The sequence below is a fragment of the Berghia stephanieae genome, chromosome 2 (assembly GCF_034508935.2).
Source record: "Berghia stephanieae isolate SIO BIC M18660-M18661 chromosome 2, UCSD_Bste_1.3, whole genome shotgun sequence".
NCBI lineage: Eukaryota > Metazoa > Mollusca > Gastropoda > Nudibranchia > Aeolidiidae > Berghia > Berghia stephanieae.
The window spans coordinates 20,590,913-20,609,279 of record NC_088361.1 but is presented as its reverse complement, the minus strand read 5'-3'; the positions used below and the strand labels follow the sequence as shown (position 1 = coordinate 20,609,279).

At 40.8% G+C, this 18,367-nt stretch overlaps 2 protein-coding genes across 7 annotated transcripts in view; one reads left to right on the top strand and one right to left on the bottom strand.

Moving 5' to 3' along the window:
* LOC144964461 (uncharacterized) overlaps positions 1-1,623 on the top strand; it is a 94,200-nt gene extending 92,577 nt beyond the window's left edge. For 5 of the 6 annotated variants that reach the window (XM_078898799.1, XM_078898793.1, XM_078898795.1 and 2 more), the window contains one exon: positions 917-1,623. Coding sequence is in view for 3 of the 6 variants with exons in the window: in XM_078898793.1 (XP_078754919.1) it covers positions 917-1,275 (359 nt within the window). In the remaining 3 variants the exon portion in view is untranslated. The remainder of the gene's footprint in view (positions 1-916) is intronic. The other variant, XM_078898797.1, reaches the window with a different exon arrangement.
* A 3,326-nt stretch (positions 1,624-4,949) lies between these two features.
* The window catches only part of LOC144964460 (tubulin alpha-1D chain-like), a 16,521-nt gene continuing 3,103 nt past the window's right edge, over positions 4,950-18,367 (bottom strand). The window contains exons 3-11 of the mRNA XM_078898749.1: positions 16,960-17,049; positions 15,360-15,495; positions 13,548-13,657; positions 12,124-12,315; positions 10,921-11,160; positions 9,899-10,058; positions 8,318-8,445; positions 7,584-7,747; positions 4,950-6,447 (exon numbers count right to left, since the gene is read on the bottom strand). Coding sequence (XP_078754875.1) covers positions 6,318-6,447; positions 7,584-7,747; positions 8,318-8,445; positions 9,899-10,058; positions 10,921-11,160; positions 12,124-12,315; positions 13,548-13,657; positions 15,360-15,495; positions 16,960-17,049 — 1,350 coding nt within the window. The 3' untranslated portion in view covers positions 4,950-6,317. The remainder of the gene's footprint in view (positions 6,448-7,583; positions 7,748-8,317; positions 8,446-9,898; positions 10,059-10,920; positions 11,161-12,123; positions 12,316-13,547; positions 13,658-15,359; positions 15,496-16,959; positions 17,050-18,367) is intronic.

Sequence of the window (18,367 nt, the reverse complement as noted above, 5' to 3'; positions counted from 1 at the left end):
GAGCAGGCACGGGTATAAGTATAAGATAAAGAACTAAACAAACGTGTATGAAAGGTGCCAACCAAAGCAAGAAAGAGAAATACAAGAAAAATCAGTCGACCTCGACTGGGTATAGAACATCAGATTTCTGATTACCGGTCAGACGTGCTACCATGTGGCTGAGTTGTTTAGGCATTGCATCGTGTCCCGCTTCAGGCATTTTCGTGTGGTTTTTTTCCTTGGGCAAGATTATTCACCTCCGATTTGCTTCCTTGGACAACATGGGTGATTCCTGTTGATATCAGGTATCTTGTTTGATGGATTGTCTTTATTTGTTCATGGAATACCTATCTGGGTGTGGTTCCTGACCTCCCATAGTGGGTCTTTTATACCCCTAGACCTGTTTTCCAATTGCTTTCTGTCTTTGTATTGAAATGAGATTACTTAGTTTTGTCCTGGCTCTGACCAGAAACCTTAGCTGGGAGGAAGACAGTCGAATGTATAATTATAGTTTTGGGAGATGATATTTTTTTCCTTGTAAATCATCTCTCTGTTATGTACTGTGTTTTTTCCTAATTTTTAACATATGATATGTAAACATTTGAGTGTATTCCTCTTAGTGGGATCTTGTGCTGGTGTCTGGGTGGGACTTTTAGGTGATCTCAAACTAAGTACACTGATAGTGTGTTCTTGGAATCTACATCCGTTCCCTATTTGAATCATTTCCCCCTTGTCTAACTTTACCCTCAAGTCCTTTTAATTGTACGTCTAGAATGTTTATACTATCCAATTTTCTTCCTTTTTACTGGCGCTGATATGACCTAAATGTGTTGCAAGTGCCGTAGAACCCTTAAAAACAAACAAAACTGGAAACAGACAAAAACGAATCGAGGAAAATCATGCTTAATATTATTATGCTTTATTTTTCTTTCCACAGAATATTCCACGGCTCCATACAATTTTCATCGAGTTCCAAGCCAGCGACCGCCATTATTTCAATCTACACCTGGTTTTTCTTCAACTTCAGCTTCAATTTCTGCCACAACATGCCACGTCTGTAACGAGGAACAGATCACTTCGCTTTGTCTAAAGAACCATCTCGTAGGAGTACACGGCATCAAAATGCCTTTCGTGTGTTCCACCTGCGGGAAGGGCTTTCTCAGCAATAACGGGCTCAAACAGCACATTTCATCACGTCATGAAGGAAGGAAGTTTCAGTGTCATTTGTGTCCCTCTAAGTTTTTCTTGAAGCATCACTTAAAAAAACATCTTTTAACAGTCCACGGACAAATATAAGTAAGGGGGGGGGGGGGGGGGGGGGAATTTAGGCTGGTGTAATTTCTAGTTCTAGTCCAGTGCAACTATTTGGTCTAGTGGTATGACTTTCGCTTTTGGATCGGAAGGTCCAGGGTTCGAGACCCGCTCTGAATGGCGCTTAAGGCTCTTTATTCACATGCTCTAACCATAATTAGGTGTAAAATGAGTGAGTATCTGGCCGTTAACAGCGCTGTCTCTGTCCGCAAAAATTGTACATCGCCTAGTAAGAGGCCTCACGCCTTATTCTACATGTTAATGTTGTTGGTGGTCAGGGAGCTTTGAGCACGTTTAATAGACATTGCGCTAAATAAAATTTCAAGTTGTTTATTGTTTTTTTGGGGGGTTTTTTTAAAAAGATGTTTTGTCACTGTGAGGTAATACAGTTCATTATTACTATTACAAAATCGAGTTGTCTCCCTTATAAATAATAAGTAAAATTCCCTTTATTCATCCCAAAGGGTAATTTTTCTCTAGGGTCTATTCCAAGGGAAGATGGAATAACCCAGGCGTAAGTCGCAGTGCAGCGCTGCAAATTGATCTAGGGAGAGGTGGCTTGCTCAAGGCCACACATCGCAGCGGCGGGTGATCGAACTCGTTACCTTTCGGGTACGACCCTTATAAATAATAAATAAAATTCCCTTTATTCAACCCATAGGGTAATTTTTCTCTATTCCGATGGAATAACCCAAGCGTAAGTCGCAGTGCAGTGCCCCAAATTGATCTAGGGCGAGGTGATTTTGCTCAAGGCCACACAGCGCAGCGGCGGGTGATCGAACTCGGTACCTTTCGGGTAGGTACGAAGCAAAGACCTTACCGCTGAGCCACGCTGCCCCATATAATTTTGTGAAAAGATGACATTTTGGTTTAGAATATGTCGTCTCCGTTTTCCACACCAATTTTAACCAATTAAAAGCTGTGCCCTGGAAAACTATGTATTTTAACATTTGACCAGAAAACTCCTTCCAATATCTATCGATTTAAGCGACCCTTATCTTGGCAAAAACTCTCAAACCTGGGACGTCGCGAAGTGTTGATTAAAGTCCCAGGTTTGGGAGTTGTTGCCAAGATGAGGGATATTTGAAGGACGATTTTTGTGGCCAAAATTTTAAATAGGATACTGCTGAATACCAAAATCTATAGAAATCCACTGAATTCACAGAAATCCTCTACATTGGGGAGTGAACCAGAGACTATGGGAGGTGGTCACCATTGGGAGTGAACCAGAGACTATTGGAGGTGGACACCATTGGAGAGTGAACCAGAGACTATTGGAGGTCGACACCATTGGGAGTGAACCAGAGACTATGGGAGGTGGACACCATTGGGGATTGAACCCAGAACTGTGTCAGGTGGGCACAAGGCACAAGTGGGGAGTGAACCAGAGATTATGGGAGGTGGGCACCATTGGGGAGTGAACCAGAGACTATGGGTGGTGGGCACAGGTGGGAAGTGAACCCAGAACTGTGTAAGGTGGGCACCAGTGGGGAGTGAGTCTATAGGTAGTAGGCAGCGGTGGGGATTGAACTGGAAACTATGGGAGGTGGGTACCAGTGGGGAGTGAACCGGAGACTATGGGAGGTGGGCACCAGTGGGGAGTGAACCAGAGACTGTGGGAATTGGGCACAATTGGGGAGTGAACCAGAGTCTATGGGTGGTGGGCACCAGTGGGGAGTGAACCCAGAACTGTCTGAGGTGGATACCAAGGGGGAGTGAACCAGAGACAAGGGGAGCAGGGCGCCAGTGGAGGTTCAACAGGAAACTATGAGAGGTGGGTACCAGTGGGGAGTTAACCAGAGACTATGGGAGGTGGGCACCAGTGAGGAGTGAACCAGAGACATTGGGGGGTGGGCACCAGTGGGGAGTGAACCAGGGACTATGGGAGATGGGAACCAGTGGGGAGTGAACCAGAGACTATGGGAAGTGGATATTACTGGGGAGAGAACCCGGGAGAATGAGATGTGGACACAATCAGGAAGTGAACGCGGGACAACGGGAGTTTGTTATCAGTGGGGAATGAACCTAAGACTATGGAGTATGTAAGGTGGACACAATTGGGGAGTGAACCCGGGAGTATGGGAGGTTGATGTAAGTGGGGAATGAAGCAGGGGCCATGAGGCTATGGAGGTGGACACCAATGGATAGTGAACCCAAGGTTAAGGAAGAAGACACCCAGTGGAGAGTGAACATGTTAATCTGAGGTTGACACCAGCGGATAGTGAACCTGGGACTATTGGAAGCGGACACCAATAGGGGAACGAACCTAGGACACCGAGATTTAGATACCGAAGTGGGTAATGAACCTGGGATTATTGGAAGCGGACACCAGTAGGGGAACGAACCTAGGACACCGAGATGGGATACCATGAGTGGGTAATGAACCTGGGACTATTGGAAGCGGACACCAGTAGGGGAACGAACCTAGGACACCGAGATGGGATACCATGAGTGGGTAATGAACCTGGGACTATGAGATGTGGACACCAATCTAAAATGTACACAAAACTATAGGATGAGATACAAATGGCGAATGAACTAGGGACTGTGAGATGTGGACAATACTGGAGAGTGAACCGAAGGTTGAGGAAGAAAACACCTAGTGGAGAGTTAACCCGTAATACCTCGGGTGGACAGAAGTGGGGACTGAATCTGGGACTGTGGGAGGATAGAGAAGATAGATTGAAATGGTTCGGACATGTTAAGAGACGAGAGAGGGAGTACATGGGAAGGAAAGATTTAGACTTACAATTAGCGGGAAAGAGGAAAAAGGACGCCCAAAGACCAGATGGTTGGATAAGGTAAAAGTAAAGGACTATATTATGAAAGAACTGGGCCTGGAGGAAGATGATGCTATGAACCGAGATACGTGGAGATGTGGCATTCATTATGGCAACTCTGCAAAATGCGGGATAAGCTGAAAGAACACATCCATGCAAAGATATATTGGTCGAGAAGCACCATAGGAAATAACAGCATTTTAAAGATTTTTGACAAATTATTGTCGGTATCAACGGCTCGCAAAGTCGGGGACAGTGCGGCTATGTGGTCTTGTGGTATGACACTCACTTTGGAATCGTAAGGTCCTGGGTTCGAGCCTCGCTCAGCGCATAATTGAGTCCTTGGAAAAGGCTCTTTATTCACATTCGCTCAACGTACTCAGGTGTAAAATGAGTACCTGGCCGTTAACAGCGTTGTCTCTCCGAAAAAATTGTATTATCGCCTGATAGGCGTCATGTCACATTCTACACGTTACGTGCTGCTGTTGGTCAGTGACACTTTGTAAGGCGATTTTGGTGGATATTGCTCTAAATTAAAAAAAAAGTGGTTTTTTTAAAAGCTCAAGATATAAACCGTTTTGTGGTAAAATATATGTCGATGTACGCGATCTAGTTTTACTGATGTTATATAGCGAAAAAAAAAAAACAAAAAAAAACAAAAAAAAACGGGACTTTGATGTCATTTCGATATATTGTAAGTGTGATGTCCATATAAGAGGTGTCAATATATCCGCTCTGCACTGCATTAACAAAGTGCCCGTCTGGGTAAAAAATATTGCTCATTCGGTTTACTTTGCTCCCCTTTTCTAATGATTAAAAAAAAAAACGAAACAGAAGTAAAGATCTCAGTGAAGGAATCTACAAATGAGAAAGAAGAACTTTTTTTTGTAATAATGTACAAACAAAATGTTTATTTTCATTTGGTTTTAGATGACTGATACAGAAGGATGTATCTTATTGTTTACAAGAATACAAAACATGCAGCCAGATTGAAAGCAGTCTTTTATTGTGAGCAAGCATAATAGGATCGCTGAGAAATGGAACCAGTTAAATTCCGTACTATGGAAAGACACGTATTTAAAAATATGACCAGAAAACTCGTCCGGATATATTGATCAATTTAAACGACCCTCGGCTTGGGAAAAACTCGCAAAGTATTCTTTCACTCCCAAGTTTGAGAGTTTTTGCCATGATACTTAATAACTTAATCCTCTTGGAGCCTTGAGGCACATAGGGCATCCACCAGACATCCTCTTCGGGCCTTGAGGCCCTTAGGGCATCCACCAGACATCCTCTTCGGGCCTTGAGGCACATAGGGCATCCACCAGACATCCTCTTCGGGCCTTTAGGCACATAGGGCATCCACCAGACATCCTCTTCGGGCCTTGAGGCCCTTAGGGCATCCACCAGACATCCTCTTCGGGCCTTGAGGCACATAGGGCATCCACCAGACATCCTCTTCGGGCCTTGAGGCACATAGGGCATCCACCAGACATCCTCTTCGGGCCTTGAGGCACATAGGGAATCCACCAGACATCCTTTTCGGGCCTTGAGGCACGTAGGGCATACACCAGACATCCTCTTCGGGCCTTGAGGCACATATGACATCCACCAGACATCCTCTTCGGTCCTCGAGGCACATAGGGAATCCACTTGACATCTTCATTTTTTGCGATCGGCTGCTTTTGCGGAGGTTGTATTCCAGGACAGGCCTGCTTCCTTTAATTCTTTCTCCATGGTCCTTCGCCAGGTTTCTTTGGTCTCCCCCGCTTTCTCTTCCCATCTGCTGGGAAAAAATCGATCGAATTTTGAATGACCAGTTTTCTGGCCAAATTTTTAAATACGTGTTTTTTAGAGTAGAGCAATTAACAGGTTAAAGATATACATATCCCAAATTAGAAAAGCTTCATTCATTCCGCTTCGAGGATGGCATGGAGGGAGAGGGGTAGGCAGGTGATCAGTACGTCACTGCATCGTTCTTTAACCAGATATTTGTCGCACTCTGGAAAAACACGAATTTTAAATTTTAGCCTGAAAACTCGTTCTTCAATTATCGATCGATTTAAATGACCTTCATCTTGGCAAAAACTCTAAAACCTGGGACTTCGCAAAGTCTTCCTTCAGTCCCGCCTCATCATTTAAATCGATCGATATCTGAAGGAAGAGTTTTCTGGCCAAATTATAAAATTCGAGCCTGTCAAGAGTATGTCACGTCATCGTTCTTTGTGAACACACGTTATGATGACGTCACTCTTCCTCTTCCTCTCCTTCTTGACCAATCGTTTCATCCGCCACCTCCTCGTAGTCCTTCTCCAAGGCAGCCATGTCTTCCCTGGCCTCTGCAAACTCTCCCTCTTCCATCCCCTCGCTGACATACCTGGGGAAAAAGGGGAGATTATATAATTAAAATGCATCTAATACTGATCCCGATAGCTCAGTTGGTAGAGCACTCGCTTCACACGCAAAGGGACCGAGATCGATCCCGGGTGCAGTCGAGATTTTTTTTGATCCCCCTGTCCACCCAGCAGTGATTGGCTGGTCTGTTAGATCTGGCGGAAAGTACTTTGCGATAGACTAGTGTCCTATCCTAGGGTGGCAAGCAATTGATATTACCCGTTTCACGCTATAGAAACCGGGATAAACTCCGGCTCATGGGCCGGAATGGCTCTGAAGGGCTACTTAATATTGATAATGAGTATAAGCCATAATATACGTACAGTGCAACCTCAGTATAACGAGACCGGATATAACAGGGGTTTATTAAATCCCAACTCTTTCTCCACCATCCTTGGTCAGCTTGAATGTGAGTGACACACACACACACACACACACACACACACACACACACACACACACAGAGAGAGAGAGAGTACATATTATTAACAATTGTTGAGGCCATTTGGGATGTTTTCCTTGAAGTCCGGCTATAACATGACCCAGTTATAGCAGATATTTTCGGCTGGTTCCATCATGCCTCTTATAACGAGATTCCACGTTATTCGGCAGAGTGAAAGTAATTGGGTTTTTTTTTTTTTTTTTTTGTAGGGCTTTATTTTTTATTGATGGAGTGAGGGATGGGGGGGGGGGGGGGGGGGGGGGGGGTCCTAATGTGTTCTTCAGAAAAAGGTCAGTCAAAGTATTTTCCTCCCAATTAATCCGAGAAAATTAATTAACTCAAGGGAGTCCAAATTTAAAACAGGCGTTAGGTATTGCCTTGTGATATAGATAGTATGAAGTTGACGTCACTCAGGTCTTTGTTATTAATTGCTTTTTTCCAATCTGCGTTTATGAGTAATTCTCACTAAACTGTATTAAAAAGACTATAAACGTTCAAGGTTAGACATAAGTTTTCTGTGTTGGTCCGTTATACTTCCGGGTGGCAATGTCGTGAGCTTCTTAGCCAAGCGCATATCATCTATAAACGCTCAAGATTACAACTCGGCTGGCGGATGTTGTGAGTTTTAAACAAATCAAAACGCATAGCATCCATACATTCCCGACTTTTTGACTCACCAGTGCACGAATGCTCTTTTGGCATACATGAGGTCAAACTTGTGGTTCAGCCGCCCCCAAGCCTCTGCTATGGCCGTTGTGTTGCTTAACATACACACTGACCTTTGAACTTTTGCAAGGTCACCCCCGGGTACAACTGTTGCTGGTTGGTAGTTGATGCCCACCTGAGGAGTGGATAAAAGTCAACGCATAATTAATTAATTTTGAAAAAAATAATCGCTCTAACTCTAATATTCTCACGGATCACAATTTAGTTAGAGACAATCAACTCCTAAAGTTGACCTTGAACTTGACAGGCAAGTTGATTTCAAGGGTCACCACTCCTAACACATCCTATAGTATATTTTTGTTATTGAAGGAAATGTCACAGTGACAAACTTGGCATTGGTCGAGGACAACGTTAGAGGACTTATTATTATTATTATTATTATTATTATTATTATTATTATTATTATTATTATTATTATTAGTAGTAGTAGTAGTAGTAGTAGTAGTAGTAGTAGTAGTAGTAGTAGTAGTAGTAGTAGTAGTAGTAGTAGTAGTAGTAGTAGTAGTAGTAGAGGAGTAGTAGTAGTAGTAGTAGTAGTAGTAGTAGTAGTAGTAGTAGTAGCAGCAGCAGCAGCAGCAGCAGCAGTAGTAGTAGTAGTAGTAGTAGTAGCAGCAGCAGTAGTAGTAGTAGTAGCAGCAGCAGTAGTAGTAGTAGTAGTAGTAGTATTAGGCTATTTGTATAATACCTTGAACCCTGTCGGGCACCAATCCACGAACTGAATACTTCTTTTGGTTTTGATAGTTGATATAGCTGTGTTCACGTCTTTTGGTACAACATCCCCACGATACAACAAACAACAAGCCATGTACTTTCCTGAGAGAGAAAAACAAATTACAAACTCAAAAACAATAGATAGTATGCGCTTGGCTATAAAACTCACTACATTGTCATCCGGAAATATAACGCACCAACATACAAAACTATGTGTAGCCTTGGACGTTTATAGTCTGGTTAATACAGTTTAGTGAGAATTACGCATAAACATGGATGGCAAAAAAACAAAAACAACCCAAACAAACAAACAACAACAAAGACCTGAGTGACGTCAACTTCGTTCTATCTATAGTGATGGTCTCAAAACGGAATTAGTAAGTTCACGGTTACGTTCCCAGCCTAGAACGATCGACGAACGACAAGAAAGAAAACGAAGATCCTGTCCTCAGAGAGGACTTAGAAGTCGGAGAGCGGGTCAAGAATTTGACAAGAAGGCTATGTCAGGAAATTGGCCTAGCCCATTTGTGTGGCCGGCTGAGAAAACCCGGAAAGATGCGCAAATTGAGTTATGTATGCAGTATTGGTGTAGACCACATCATTCTGATCATTTACCATTTTAAATTTTCTCTCTATGTCTATTAGAACCCAAGTTATGAATTTTTGTATGAATAAAATTTGTTCCTATGGGAAACACTTTATCTTCGATTTTGGTTCATATCTCGAATCTCGAATCTTGTCGCATTTTCCCAGCTTTTCTCAGCCAGCCTCACATGTCAGAATAGCGAAGAAAAGTCGTTACGTCACACCTACTTTTCGCTTGGAATTGCCAATGTAACCAGACAATGAATAATGATCAGGATACATTTTGAATCACAAGGTGGCATAATAATCTTAGTAACAGGATGTATAGGCAGATTCTTAGGATTACAGGAAGTAAAGGGGCGAGGATGTGTGATCTTTATTGAGGACCAGCATATATTGAGACTAGAAAATAAAATGCCATCACTCTGACACTAGAAGATCATGTACACCCTCTGGAAGGGTGGTTTTACTCGTTCAATGAAGTAGGAACCAGTTTTTGGACATCACACATTCCCCCCCCCCCCCCCCCCCCCCCTATTACCAGGATAGTGTAAATGTCTAATCGTTAAATTTGAAAACCGATCATTGTAGTAAAAAAAAGTATAGAACGAGAAATGGTGCCTGCTAGGCGATATTACTAATGTCAATTGTTGCTGTTGACCAGGGACCCTTGTAAAGCGCTTTGAGCTCGTTTAGTGGATATTGCGTTATTTTAAAAAAAACTCAATGAACTTGTTGAAATTTCAAACGCAAGAATTCAATAATCTTGTCTTCCTTTTGTACAGCGTTCTACATTTCCAGGTCTGATAACCAGACGCAATTATGATTTAAGATTGTTGTAATGGACAATATTTTGCATTGGTTTTATTGAGAATGTGTATATCCATGAGAACAATGAGCCCATAACAATTCGGATTATCAGACCTGTAAATAGGTACACATTACTTTTGTTGTTTTTTTTCTTTCTTACCTTTGAGGGGATTGCATTTCACCATCTGATTGGCTGGTTCGAAGCAGGCGTTTGTGATGTCCGAGACGGACAGCTTTTCGTGTGAGGCCCTTTCTCGTGATATGACGGGGGCGTACGTGGCCAAGGGGAAGTGGATTCGTGGGTAGGGCACTAGGTTGGTCTACATAGAGAGGAAGGACGCAGAACATGGGAGGTGGGGAAGTGAGGGGGGGGGGGGGGGGAATAGGTTTGAGTTAAAGTGATGGTTGTATAGATAGTATATAGTATGCGCTTGACTAAGAAGCTCACAACATTGTCCAGAAATGGTGCCTCTATTGTAATACAATATGGGAATATGGGATTCTAATTGTTCCGACATCCGATGGGTTTGGCCAGAGAACTCGTCCTTCTAATATCGATCGATTTTAATGACTCTCATCTTGGCAACAAATAAAACCACAACTCTCAAACCTGGGACCCTGCAAAGTCTTCCTTCATTACCAGGTTTGAGAGGGTTTTTTTGTTTGTTTTTTTTGTTTTTTTTTTTTGTTTTTTGTTTTTGCCAAGATGAGGGTCAATTAAATCGATCGATATTAGAAGGATGAGTTTTCTGGCCAACATTTAAAATACGCGTCTTTCTGGAATTCGTCAGAAGCCTGGTTATTGTGCGGCTATGTGGTCTTGTGGTATGACACTCGCTTTCGGATAGGAAGATACTGGGTTCAAGCCTCGCTCGGCGCATAGTTGAGTCCTTGGAAAAGACTCTTTACTCACATTCTCTCATCGTACTCGGGTGTAAAATGAGTACCTGGCCGTTAACAATGTTGTCTCTGTCGGAAAAACAAATTGTAAAATCTCATAATAGGCGTCATGTCTCGTTCTACATATTGTCACGTGTTGCTGTTGGTTAGGGACCCTTTGTAAAGCGCTTTGAGAACGTTTAGTGGATATTGCGTTATATAAAAGCACGAGTTTTTTTTTCTTCAAGTTTTAATACGGGTCTTTCTGGAATACGGCAGTTACTTTGTTAAAAAATGACTTACTTGGAATTCAGACAGATCTACATTCAGAGCCCCTTCGAATCTGAGTGAGGCTGTAATTGAAGAGACGATTTGACCAATCAAACGGTTAAGGTTGACGTAAGTAGGTCGTTCAATGTCAAGGTTACGCCGACAGATGTCGTAGATGGCCTCGTTGTCGACCATGAAGGCACAGTCGGAGTGGTCCAGCGTTGTGTGGGTGGACAGGATGGAGTTGTAGGGTTCGACGACAGCTGTGGATACCTGGGAAACCACAATCGGAATAAATCATTTTAAATTATTATTATTATTTATGAATTTACCTTATTATTATTATTATTATTATTATTATTATTATTATTATTATTATTATTATTATTATTATTATTATTATTTATTATTATTATTATTATTATTATTATTATTATTATTATTTATTATTATTATTATTAATATTGTTATTATTTATATATTTACGTACCTTATTATTATTATTATTATTATTATTATTATTATTATTATTATTATTATTATTATTATTATTATTATTATTATTATTATTATTATTATTATTATTATTATATTATTATTATTATTATTATTATTATTATTATTATTATTATATTATTATTATTATTATTATTTCATAGCAGGAAAGAATGCTGATACTTTTGAGTCTTTTATATGTCACATTAAGGGACAGCGTGGCTCAGCGGTGTGGTCTTTGCTTCGTCGTCTTCTTTTGTGATGTCATTTTTTTTTTGGTCAGCATAAGGCTTTTCCCGTTTGATCCCGAAGAAATTTGATATGCTACCCCCTAGAATGGACGCTGGTCTAACTCAAAAGACCTCCGGAATTCTAACCTGGACACAGCTACTGATTCACAGTTCGATCACCCGCCGCTGCGTTGTGTGGACTTGAGCAAGTCATTTCCGTCCTAGCTCAATTCGCGGCGCTGCACTGCGTCTGACGCCTGATTTATTCCGGTTTTCCCTTGGAATAGACCCTAGAGAAAAATATCCCCTATGGGATGAATAAAGGGAATTTTATTTATTTTATTATATTTATGTAGTGGACAGTAATTAAACTTGAAGGTGGCTATGAAACAGTCCTTAGGGCGGAGGAGGACTTTCGAAGCTGGGTTGACGAAATGAATTTGGAGGTGTAGCCATACGCTTCTACTACTAGTGGATAGATGAATTTTTAAAATTCAAAAATAATTATCACCTGTGGTGCGGGATAGATAGCGAATTCCAGCTTTGATTTCTTGGCATATTCTACACTCAATTTCTCCATCAAGAGAGAAGTGAAGCCTGCGCCAGTGCCGCCACCAAAACTGTGGAAGAGCAGGAATCCCTGCATGCCGGTGCACATCTCTGCCAATTTCCTGATGCGTTCCTGTACCAGATCGATTATCTCCTGTTCAGATAACAAAACAATGATCGAAATATTAGTGAGATAAAAAAAAAAAGAAACTTAAGCTTTTATATAGCGTAATATCCACTAAACGTGCTCAAAAACGCTTTATAAAGGGCTCCTGACCAACAGCAGCACGAGAGATAATATAGAACGAGACATGACGCCTGTTGGGCGATATTACAATTTTCTCCAACAGAGACAACGCTGCTAACGACCAGTTACTCATTTTACACCTGAGTGCGGTAGGAGAATGTGAATAAAGAGCATTTTTCAAGGACACAACCATGCGCCGAGCAAGGCTCGAACCCATGATCTTCCGATCAGAAAGCGAGAGTCATACCATAGCCGCACAGATAAGAGATGTTTTAACATCAGTTGGTTGTTTATTTACACATAGAAAACTTGACTGCAACATCACAAGACGGGCTCTGACATGGAATCCCCAAAGAGGAAGAAGACCAGGGAAGTCAAAAAATAGTTGACAAAGAAGCACAGTGGAAGTGACAATGAGAAGCGGTTACCAATGGAAGCAGGTGGAGAAGACAGGCCAAAGAATGTCAAATGACGAAGCATCATTGATGACCTATGCTCAGACTGGGAATATGGACTTAACTCAAGGTTTATAGATGAAAAGACGTTTACTCAACCCCCCCCCCCCCCCAACAACAACTATCAAACAAATCTTTTACATGAGTAATTGAAGTACGGCTAGACGCTTTGTTATAAGTTGTATTTGTCGTACATATTGACAATCCGACGTAGGGAAAGGTTACAAAGGTGAACAACGGCCTATTCTGTCACTGTCAGTTTCGGTGTGCTTATTTCACTTGCATAAGCACTGAAGTTTGGATAGACACCTTATAAGAATATGTACTTACGGACGGATAGGCATCCGTTATTTCAGTTTCACTTCAAAAAAATCTCAGCTAAAATATTATATTTACCATGTTATTCGTTAACATAATTAACACGTCGATTTTTTTATTTTATCATTCTGGACAAAAAATATTTTAAAAAGTATTTAGTCAGTGTGTGTAGAAATGACCTGGTTACAACGTGTACTTATTAGCAGGTCCGATAACCCAAATTGTTATTCTCAAGTCTCATTGTTGTAATGGAAATACTCTCAAACCAACGCAAAATATTGTCCATTACAAGAATGTTAAAACAAGGTCATAATTAATTGAGTCCGGTTATCGGACCTGCAAAAAATGTGCACGTCGCCTGGTTACCTTTCCTACAGTGTAGTGGCCCCTCGCATAGTTGTTGGCAGCGTCTTCTTTCCCAGTAATAAGTTGCTCAGGATGGAACAGCTGTTTGTACAAACCTGTTTTGATTTCATCTGTTGAAAAAAAAAAAATAGAGCTCTTTTTTATATAGAGCAATAGAGTTGCTCTGGGTGGAACAGCTGTTTGTACAAACCTGTTTTGATTTCAACTGTTGAAAAAAAAAAGAATAGAGCTTTTTTTATATATCACAATATCCACTTAATGTGCTCAAAGCGCTTTACAAAGGGTCCCTGACCAACAGCAACATGTAATATGTAAAACGAGACATGACGCCTGTAAGGCGATATTACATTCTTTTTCCAACAGAGACAACGACGTTGACGGCCAGGTACTCATTTTACACCTGAGTACGGTGAGAGAATATGAGTAAAGAGTCTTTTCCAAGGACTCAACTATGCGCCGAGCACGAGGCTCGAACCCAGGACCTTACGATCCAAAAACGAGTGTCATACCACTAGACCACATAGCCGCACATGTTGAGACTGTAAGAAGACACAAAGGAAGGCATTGTAAAGAAAATAATAGACAAAAATGAATATAAAAGCTCCAAAACAGAACAAAATACCAAACACGGAACGTTTCGGGCTCAAAACCCTTCTTCAGGCTTGTTGTTGGCTGAAGAAAGGTTTTTGCGCCCGTTCCGTGTTTTTTTTATGGGGGGGGGGGGGGGGGGTTGTTGTGGGTTGTTTGTTTTTTGTTTTTTCGGGGGGAGGGGGGGGGGTTTGTTGTTTTTGTTTTTTGTTTTTTTTGTTTTTTTTGTTTTTTTGTATTTTGTTATTTGTTTAAGCTGTTATATTTTTTATTTTTGTTAATTATTATACAATTTACAGTCCATGTCTTATAATAGCTTAGTATCACAAAGGAAGACATTGACCATCTCCTTACCAACTGTGGTAAAATCGTCACATTCGTTACGATACAAACAACATTTAATTTCTCTAAGTCCGATTTGTTTTATAAATCACAACATTTGAAGGCAAACTCTTGTTATATTTACAAATACTTAATGCTATTTTGCTCAACAACGTTGTGTATAGCGTGTTCGTATTGCATTTAACAGACCTTATATATATGTATATATATATATATATATATATATATATATATATATATATATATATATATATATATATATATATATATATATATATAAATTGTAGAAGCAAAAACCATGATATAATAGTGCTCAACGTTTTGTTAAAAGGAGCTATTTATATAACATTTCAAGTATAATTATGATCAACTTCTACAATATTATTGTTTCGAGCGTTAGCTCTCATCAGAAACTGATAAATAAGATGCCGTCACTCTGACATCAGATGTTGCATTACACAAGGTATGTATCCAGTCCTCCGAAGAGTAGTTTTACACTTCCAATGAAATAGGAACCAGTTTGGTGTTTTTACATCACACTTTTCTTCCCTATTGTAATAAATAACAATGTGAAATTGAAAAAGTGAATGTAAGCTTCAATTTAATGTACGAAAACAGATCATATGGACGTTTCGGGTTTCCCCTTTATCAACAAAACAGAATGAATGAAACACTACAGACGAATGAGATAATGTGGTAGTGGCGTTGTTAATATGAATAAACAAAACATTGATTGTTTTCGTATATTAAATTGAAGCTTACATTCAATTTCTAAAAGTTATTTATTTCTTCGAGCTTCGAGCAGCAACATTTACATTCCCTATTGTATCAAATTTATGCGCCCGTTGGTTGGTTCGACATAGACGCCGGGCGTGTACAAACCTACGACTGTGGGTTCCAAATCGACGAAGATTGCCCTGGGCACGTGCTGACCCGATTCCATCTCGTTGAAGAATGTCCCAAACGTGGAGTTGACGACTTGATCAGCCTTCTTCTCGGCGCTCATCGTTCCGTCAGGCTGAGGGGACAAAAAGTCACAGGGAAAGACTTGAATAGCAATGGGAAACAATTGAATGTAAGCTTCGATATAATAAACAAACAAAAAGAATAACGTGGACGTTTCGGGTTTCCCTTTCATCAACAAAACATGATGAATGAAACACTACAAACAAATGATTGAAGTTCTCCATGACCTTGAACTTACAACAATTCTCACTGAATGATTGCATAAATCAGACTAATAGCGTTCAATGTTTTATGTGCCGGATCGTTATATCCGACTGGCGGAATATTGTGAGTTTTTTTTTTGCAAAATTCATAGCATCAATAAGGACAACTCTTACTTCGAAAAGGTTAATGAGTAAAAATCACAAATCACATAACACACAGCAAAGCATTAGTCACAATACAGATATTATGCTAGTCCCAAATGAGCGGGCCATTGTTATGGGAATTAAATTGTGATGACAAAAAACTGGTTCCTATTTCGCTGGAAGTGTATAACCACTCTTCCGAAGGACTGAATGCGTTGCATACCTTGTGTAATTCATCTACTGGTTTCAAAATGATGGTATCTTATTTTCTAGTCTAAATAAATGCTGGTCGTCAATAGAAACCCTCCATCGTCGCTCTTTTCGTCCCGTAATTCTTATAATCTGCCTATACATCCTGCTACTGAAATAGTTATGTCACCTTTATGTAACCTATTCATTATTAGTACTCCGAAGGACTGGTTACATACACACTTCCAAGGATTTAGGAACCGGAAAAGTGAAGAGTTTGACGTCACGATTTTTCCTCCCTATTATTACTCAGTCACTGAACAAGGGACTGAATAAGTCAACAAATGCATTTACTCTTTACACATAATATATCCATGATATAATATTATCATAAACTCAATAAGTTAATAAAAATCTAAGGGAGAATACTCATCTATGAGATTGTACTTAAGAATTTGTTAATCATGGGTTGTCTCTCTTGAACTAACCCCTTGCGCCCCCTCCTCCCGTGAAACCATAAATAAATAGGTGAATAATTATATTGATAGAGAAGAAAAAAACTGATCAATCCGTGATCTTATCACAACCACTACCACCGCTACCACTACAGCTTCCACCACGTGTGTTGGATGACACTCCCCTTCGGATCGGAAGGTCCTGGGTTCGAGCCCCACTTTGAGCAGCCCATAGTTGAGTCCTTGGAAAAGGCTCTTTACTCACATTTTCTCACCGTAGTTACTCAGGTGAAAAATGTACCTGGCCGTTTACAGCGTTGTCTCCGTCCGAGAAAAAAAAGTGTAATAATATCGCCTAACAGGCTTCATGTCTCGTCCTATATTATGTTATGTGTTGCTATTGGCTAGGGACGCCTTGTAAAGCGCTTTGAGCACATTTAGGGATATTGCGCCATATAAAATCTCAAGTTTGTTTACTTTACCGCCACCATTACCATCGAGACACAAGATCAAACCCAAAATTACCTGTATCCCGTGTTCCAGACAGTAGAGCTCCCAGCACGAGTTGCCCATTTGAACACCCGCCTGGCCTATGTGTACGCTGATGCATTCACGCTACAAGGTGGTGGTGGTGATACGGCCGATTGGGGGGTTGGGGGGGGGGGAGGGAGGGGGAGAGAAGAGGGGGAGGGAATGAGAAAGCAAAATCAGCTCATGGACACAGTTTATAGATAGTTCGAAGTTGACGTCACTCAGGTCTTTGTTATTGTTTTTTGCCATCCGGGTTTATGAGTAATGCTCACTGAACTGTATTAACCTGGCTATCAACGTTCATGGATACACACCGTTTTGTGTGTTGTTCGTTATACTTCCGGATGGCAATGTTATGAGCTTCTTAGTCAAGCGCATACTATCTATAACAAGACTGTAAAAAGTTTTTCAAAGTGAATAGATAGATTGAATAAAAATGACGTCACTCAGCTCTTTGTTATTGTTTTTAGCCAGCCGAGTTTATGAGTAGTCAGTTTTTCCCTAAAGAGCCAGCGTGGCTCAGCGGTATGGTCTTTGCTTCGAGCCCGAAAGGTAGCGAGTTCGACTACCCGCAGCGTTGTGTAGCCTTGAGCAAGTCACCTTACCATAGCTCAGTTTGCGGCGCTGCACTGCGGCTAACGCCTGGGTTATTCCAATCTTCCCTAAAGAAAAATTGCCCCTATGGAATGAAAAAATGGAATTTTATTCTCTCTCTCTCTCTCTCTCTCTCTCTCTCTCTCTCTCTATATATATATATATATATATATATATATATATATATATATATATATATATATATATATATATATATATATATATATATATATATATGTATGTATGTATTCTATCAATCGGGCTATAAATGTTCAAGGTAACACACAGCTTTGTGTGCTGTTACCTTTTTATCCGGCTGGCGGATTTTGTGAGCATTTTAGCAAACCGCATATCATCTATACCTTACCTAATTATATTATGAGTCATGATAATAGTTAATTGTCGCCACTGTTCCTCAAAAATGCCCCAGGACAATTTCATTATCGACTACGATTTCTTTCCATTCTTTCCTGAACTTTCCATTTTCTACCTCCTCCTCCTCCTCCTCCTCCTCCTCCTCCTCCTCCTCCTCCTCCTCCTCCTCCTCCTCTTCTTCTTCTTCTTCTTCTTCTTCTTCTTCTTCTTCTTCTTTTTCCTCCTCCTCCTCCTCCTCCTCCTCCTCCTCCTCCTCCTCCTCCTCCTCCTTCTCCTCCTCCTCCTCCTCTTCTATGCCCTCCTCCTTCTGTCACCCTCCTCCTCCTCCTCCTCCTCCTCCTCTTTCTCCTCCTCCTCCTCCTTCTTCTTCTTCTTCTTCTTCTTCAGGTATGTTTTGTAAAGCGCTTTGAGCACGTTTAGTGGATATTGCTCT